The 7,000-nt window shown below is 45.9% G+C and overlaps 1 protein-coding gene across 1 annotated transcript in view; it reads left to right on the top strand.

The window, feature by feature from the left end:
- Positions 1-114: 114 nt before the first annotated feature.
- The window catches only part of LOC128771316 (GRAM domain-containing protein 2A), a 12,459-nt gene continuing 5,573 nt past the window's right edge, over positions 115-7,000 (top strand). The window contains exons 1-8 of the mRNA XM_053886674.1: positions 115-234; positions 3,153-3,266; positions 5,381-5,438; positions 6,059-6,131; positions 6,208-6,311; positions 6,415-6,513; positions 6,584-6,655; positions 6,768-6,827. Coding sequence (XP_053742649.1) covers positions 3,160-3,266; positions 5,381-5,438; positions 6,059-6,131; positions 6,208-6,311; positions 6,415-6,513; positions 6,584-6,655; positions 6,768-6,827 — 573 coding nt within the window. The 5' untranslated portion in view covers positions 115-234; positions 3,153-3,159. The remainder of the gene's footprint in view (positions 235-3,152; positions 3,267-5,380; positions 5,439-6,058; positions 6,132-6,207; positions 6,312-6,414; positions 6,514-6,583; positions 6,656-6,767; positions 6,828-7,000) is intronic.

The following is a 7,000-nucleotide window of genomic DNA, read 5'->3' as shown; positions in this document are numbered from 1 at the left end:
ACGTGTCATAAAGACTACAATTCCAAAAAAAAAAGAATTAAAAATCTTTTGCGGTCAGGCGTGTGAGTCTTATTTTGAAGGATACGTCTGTGTCACTTCCGCTTTTTTTTCCGCTCGGCGGCGTGAGATTCACGACTCCGCTTTTGCGGTTCTTCTGTCCAAGGTTCTGCTGTCACATCTCCGGGGTCTTCCTTCCGTGACGCGCGGACCTGACCGAGGACTGGCTGCGAACAGGTGATGCTGAGCAGGAGGAGGAGGATGGATGGGTGAAATGAATGTTGTTGCGGCGGTGCTTGTCATTACGGTAACCAGGTCGGCCGCAGTGATGAAGAATGGTGAAATAGAAAGCGGCATTGGTGGTGACTCGTGGTAAAGGAACCAGTGAGAGAAAAGTGAGGGGAATTTTGAGTAAGGGTAATGTCGTTAGTGTGATGATGATGATGATGATGATGAAGAGTTTGAATGTCATGAGTAGGCGATGGGCGAGATACTGTAACACAGATGTCATGATCTTAGTGTTGGGTGGGATGATGATGATGATGATGAAGGTGTGTTGATACATGCAGTGTGAAGATGCCGATAATATCGGTTGCATTGACAAGAACCAAGTATTGATCTGAGAAGTCGACGATAAAGAGCAGATCATTATGACCAAGCTCATCATTATGAAGTTATGGAGCGTGTCGCTCATGATGGTGGGACAAAGGACAGATATATACTGTATAGTGTTGCTGACCCACGCGCACCATCTAGAGCTCTAATGCCATTCCAACTGATTTATTTTAGCCAGCCATCTTCAAAAATATTGGACGTCGTCTTCAACCAACTTCATTTACACAGTTGAGTATTTTCTGAATGAAAGGAATATTTTGAGAACTTTATTTTCCAAGGAAAATGACTGTTGATGTTGGTTATTTTATAAAGAAAGGAAAAGTGACTTGTTTTCATGATGACAAAACTAAATACGACATTAAGAATGGTTGTGTGACGCTGCTTGTAGCATTTCCATACTTTGTTTCTTACTCGAAGACAGCGCTGCAGACGCCTGCTCCACTGCACGTTGCTGTTGTTGTATTTGTTCAGCTTACTTTATGTCAAACAGCTGCTGTGTCTGCATTACATAGGCAAAGTTGGCAAACAAGAGTGAGCTCGACGTATTAAGATCATAGGGATGCATGACCCCATTACACAAGCAGACGCATCGCGGAAACATTTTCCAAGAGCCGGTCTGGAAGACACTTCACTTTTACAGTTTTGCGATGCATGAAAACATGTTTCTGACATGAATGAAAATAAATGTAAACAAAATTAATGTTTTAAAACAGCAGCAAAGGCTTGCATCTTTCGATAAGTCAGTACTTTGGTACGGTCAGGAAGGAGAGCATTCTCTGCCATCTCTGGCGGATATTACGGTTCTAACTGTTGGCATCACATGTGATTAAGTGGGTACGTTGGGGGCCAACAGCTTGGCATACCTTCAAGCTATCTGGAATACAACAATAAAGCTTTATTTATTTATATAGCAGGAGTCAGAACGCTGTCCACACAGTACTACAAAGTGCAACAAGCAAACAGTACAATCTGCACCTGCAGGAGTATAAACAAACATGGAGACATGAATGTGGTCACGTCACGTCTTAGTGCATGCAGAAGTTCGGACGATGGTGGAGGTACATTTTCCGATCACCTCAGGCAGATTTAAGTCTTGACTCATGGACAAGTAGCAAGGACCTGAGGCTCAGCTGGTCTGCTGGAGGGTCAGCGTTTTATAGCACTCAATACAAAGACAAACAAATGTGATGAAACCAAAGTATCATTTTAAACATGGAATGTTTAACTCACATGACCCGAAGGGACATGACCCCAAGAGGTCAGAAGTAAAACACAAAACCAACTTCTACAGAGATGTAATATATGTTCTCTGCTTCTTGCGTACGGCAAAGAATTCATTTAAGGACGGAAGCTCAGGACGGCCCAAGATTGGCCCCCGGGCCACACATTGATCAGACTTGGATTATTCCAGAAGATGCTAAAAACATGGAAGCATCTTATGTTGACACGACCAAACCACTCATTTCATATCAGGTCTTTGATCTCATGGACCTTTAAAGTGAACAATGGTCTCTGAGGAGTCACCTGATTCAATCAGCATCGCCTCCAGTTGCGGGCGCCATGGGAACCACCCAGAGGAGCAGGACGGAGGAGAGTCACACACCTGCTGCTTGGCCATCAGGAACATCACCGTGGCGACGGCGTATTGCCAGCCACTGGGCTCACCACTGATCACGTGATCTGACGATGACATCACTTGACGCGTGAAGATCTGTTGACACCAGTGTGCAGCTTCTAATGATCAGTGTCAGTAACCATGGCAACCAAGTTTTTCACCTCCTCCCTCACGGCAGCTTTCGCATCAGCTCTGCAGCGGGGCTGACGTGTTTGGGCGGTTACGTAACAACAGCGAGTGGCTGCAGCTCTCAGGATGCAAATGTTTGTTGTCATCCATGATCATCATAAAACCACCAGTACATCCTTTAGTATTTTCATCGGTCATTCCTCCTCCGATCATCTATATAGTTCTGCTGAAGAGAGAGAAACATATGGGGAAATGATCCTTAGAAAGTGATGCCATTTGAAATAAGCAGGTCTTTCCTTCTGTTAGAGCAGGTTCAGTCAGCCTCTTAACAGTTTGGATCTGTGTCATCGGTGTGTTTTGGGTCCAGACCATCCGCTTAGATTGTCTGCTACCTAAACCTTCCAAAATCTATTTCAAAAGCTTGTTGCTTGGAAAAAAAAATTATAGGTTCACTAGATATTTCAGGCATTTTCTGATAAATGTATTGATAAGTGTTGTGTAAATCTAAGACCGTGGTTCTCAGCGGTTCTGCGGGGGGGGGATCGTGGGAATTCGAATCTCAACATCACGCACGCGAGCAGCTAGCGGCCCTTCAGTGTTGGCATCAGGAGCTCCATCGCGATCAACAGAGACTTCCATCCTGACTCAACGTTCATCACCAAACATCGCCCGCTCCACTTTTACAGGCCTCTTTGAGTGCGTTGCCATGGCAACAGAGGGGAGCAGCAGCAGCACATGTGACTCTCCAACGAAGATGTTCTCAGGCGATCGATCTCACGCTTCTCTGCCCCGACAGGCCGGTGATGATGACGTCAGAGAGCCTGGATCAGAGTGATGATGTCAGCATCCTGCCCCCGCATGACGTGGACCCCCACAGAGAGGATGACGCTCACTGCCCGCTGCCTTTCAGGTGAACGTCTGGGTGGCTGATCGCTAACTTTTCTCTTTCATGTATCCTCTTATCTCAAAAATCTTTAACTGACTTGTTCTTCAACAGGTCTTGAAGTTTTTTCAGCTATGGATGTAAATGTGTGTTTATTCAGGAAACTGGTTTGGGAATGGTTTCTTAAGCAAATGCCACACACCAGTCCACTGCAGTGCAGCAACTGCTTCTCTCTGTGTGTGTGTGTGTGTGTGTAGAGGGGGGGCACTGCTGCTGCATGTGCAGTCAGCTCACGTTTCCAAGCAGCAGAGCTCAGAGGTGCCGATGGGAAAAAGGTGTGCGAGAGCGTGTGTGAGTCCACTTGTGCTGGTTTTAAAGCAGCAAACTGATTTCAAAGACCAGTACAAATAGGATCTCTTTAGTTTGACTGCTGACCTCAGGCGAGTGAGCGAGAAAAAAAAATGGATGCTGGAGTGCTGACTTGGTGTTTTTTTAATAGAAATATATTGTTTGAGAGCAACAAGCTCAGACCCGTACATGATGGGTGCATTTGTTCATGTGCGGTGTTGGAATTTCAGAGTGTTTATTTTAGGACGATGAACCATTTTGTGCCCCGATATACTGGCTGCATGGATACAGTCGTGTTGTGAGCTGTTGTTTCAGCAGGTTCAGCGCAGGTCAGGTAGAGCCCGGTCTCCAGCCAACTGTTCATTTATCTGCTGAGCTGGCATGTTTGGGAACAGAGCTGAACAATAGGATTTTATTTTGACACACACAGGAAGACAAAGTCCGTCTCTCACCAACCCAGCGACCCGTTAGTGCTTAATGACGGAACTCTCTCTGCTCCAGTTCTCCCTTTCACTCTTTAAATAATGAAGCCTGTGTGTGAGTGTGTGTGTGTGCGTGGGCATGTGTGCCAGGGCTTTTGAGCAACAAACACTCCTTTCACACTCTCAGCGTCAGTGGAGGGAGCTCACACTTCTGGGCACTTTTCGCTGCTTCATCCCGAGGGCAGAGTAGATGGAAGGCTCCTTATGTTATCCAGGTGATCGGTGACCCTCCACACAGCTCCTCTGTGTGTGTGTGTGTGTGTGTGTGTGTGTGTGTGTGTGTGTGTGTGTGTGCTCAGGTCCTTCTGTTTATTACACGTGCACACATGCTGGTCACTGTGGCCTCATCGCTCTGGACCAGGCGCATTGTTGGGACTGCACTACTGAAACCAAAACTACTGAGTGTGTGTGTATGTGCATGTCTTCTTAGATATCCTTGTGTGGCCCAATCTTTGATTGAGGCTCTTTGCTTTGTGAGGACACTTCGGCCGGTCCAGTTTTGAGGGTGAAAATGACTGGGTCATTATAATTGGGTTTAAGTTTGGTCCTGTTCAGGTTAGCCGTATGTTTTAGATGGTTAGGTTTAGGGTGCGAGGCTGGGGAAAGGAAATGAGAGGTCCTCACAAGGATAGAGAGACAATTGCCTGTGTGTGTGCTTGTTTATCTGTCTGTGGAGTGTCACACACCTGCTGCTTGCTATGCCTTTGTGAGGACCATTTGGCTCGACCCTCCAACCCTCAATTGGAGGATGGAGACTTTAAGGTTAAGGATGAGAGGCTGGGGAAAGCGTTGGCAATGAGAGGTCCTCTCAAGGATAGAGAGACAAATGTGTGTGTGTGTGTGTGTGTGTGTGTGCAGGTGTGTACTTGGTTTGGCTATACTTGTGAGGGCCAATTCTCGGAAACACACCTACTTGTGGGGACCTTCTGCTTTGTGGGGACATCTTTGCTGGTCCCCACAGCCTCTGTATCTGTGTGTGTGTTATACATTCCATGTTCATTCCTAAAAGATCTTTGTTTTTGAGCTGACCACTGGGCCAAATCTGGACCTTCATGTGACCATACAACCTTTAAATACATTATGCATATGACCATTACCATAGTTTTCTTACTTGTGGACATAGTAACAAAGAATGAAAATTCAACTTCCAAAATATGGTGAAAGGTGAAAAAAGAATCATAATAAACCGAGAGAACAATTCTGCACAAACCTGCCATGAGTGATGTTTGACCTCCATGTGTTAATGTAAAAGAGCTGTGACAGAGTGATGTCATGATGATCTGACTGTAAGTTTGCGTGTGTGTCCTGCAGACTTCAACTGATCGATGATTTAACTTATGAAGATGTGAAGAAATGCTACAGGGGATCAGTGAGTCACACGCGTGCACACAAACATGGTTTCACTCGAAGCGCTACTGGTCTCATACAGCATTTGGTTATGATAGTTTATGTTATTTATTTATTTACTCATTTGTTTGCTGAAGTGCTTTTGTTTGTTTTCAATCCAGGCAATTTTGTTGTGCATTTTTTGGTCCTTTCATTTTGTCACATCTTCAGAAACATGAACAAATATTATGGTTACAGTGAGGTTTAGGAAACTTAGAGCTATTTTCTTAAATAAAATTGGCACAAGTCCACACTGAATGCCAGTTGGACGCAAGCATCACAGCAACAAAAGTAACAATATGGGCTCAAAACATGGCTGTGTGCCTGAGAGAGACAGAGCTGCGATGGCAGAACTCAGGTCTGAAAATAGAACGACACAGAGGAATAATGAAACAGACTTCACCTCAACAGGAGGTCCAGCACCGAGCAGCATGAGCTTCCTGACGTGCCAAAAAAAACACCACTTATTCATCAAAATCTGTTCCACCGTGAAAGTTGAGAGAAACCCTAAATAACTGTACGCTAACCCCCTCAAACATAAAGCCAAATTGACATCATCATTTGCCGGAGACTGCACTGGCTAAATAGCTCTTTCTCCCTCAGACTGTCAGCAAGTACAACTCTCAGTACCACAAGCTGTTCCAGACTGTTCCCAAAGAGGAGATCCTGATGAAAGGTGAGACCCCGAACCGAGTCCTAGTCCAGATCCCTGTGGCGCAGGTGGCGTGCTTCATGTGTGTTTTTGCCTGCAGTGTATTCTTGTGCGCTGCTGAGGGACATCCTGCTGCAGGGCCGCCTCTACATCTCCAGAAACTGGCTGTGTTTCTATGCAAATCTCTTTGGGAAAGACATCAAAGTGAGTGCGGTCTGTTATTGCACACTGACACCAGTCGACACGTGCTGTTCCGATGTCATTACCTTTCACCACAAAATGAATTGTTGAACTGATGCTGGTGCAGGTCTGTATTCCAGTGGTGTCAGTCCGACTGGTGAAGAAGCACAAGACAGCAGGGCTGGTACCCAACGGTCTGGCCATCACCATGGACACAGGCCAGAAGGTATGAGCCAGTGTTGGCAGCAGCATCTGCCTTGTAGCCTGCCAGTGTTGAACCTTGTGTCTCTCTGCAGTACGTGTTTGTGTCCTTGTTGTCCAGGGACAGCGTCTACGATGTTCTGAGGAGGATCTGCACACACCTGCAGGTCTCAACAACATCAATGTTTTCAATGCTACGGCTGTGTTTCTTCAGTCTTCAGGATTGTTCACTCATATTTTAAATGATTGTTTTCATAATTTATGTTCTGTCGTCTGCAGGTCAATGGGAAGAGTCTGAGCCTGAAGCAGTTCCTGGAAGAGCCCGCCTCCCTCTCCATGGTATGGCTGGTTTTCACTTATCAGTCAGATGGATGGATGGATGGATGGATGGATGGATGGATGGATGGATGGATGGGTGGATGGATAGATGGGTGGATAGATGGGTGGATGGATGGCTGGATGGATGGATGGATGGCTGGATGGATGGATGGATGGATGGATAGATGGGTGGA

Source organism: Synchiropus splendidus, chromosome 14, assembly GCF_027744825.2.
Source record: "Synchiropus splendidus isolate RoL2022-P1 chromosome 14, RoL_Sspl_1.0, whole genome shotgun sequence".
Taxonomy (NCBI): domain Eukaryota; kingdom Metazoa; phylum Chordata; class Actinopteri; order Syngnathiformes; family Callionymidae; genus Synchiropus; species Synchiropus splendidus.
The sequence above is the reverse complement of the archived record's forward strand: the minus strand, read 5'-3'. Positions and strand labels throughout refer to the sequence as shown.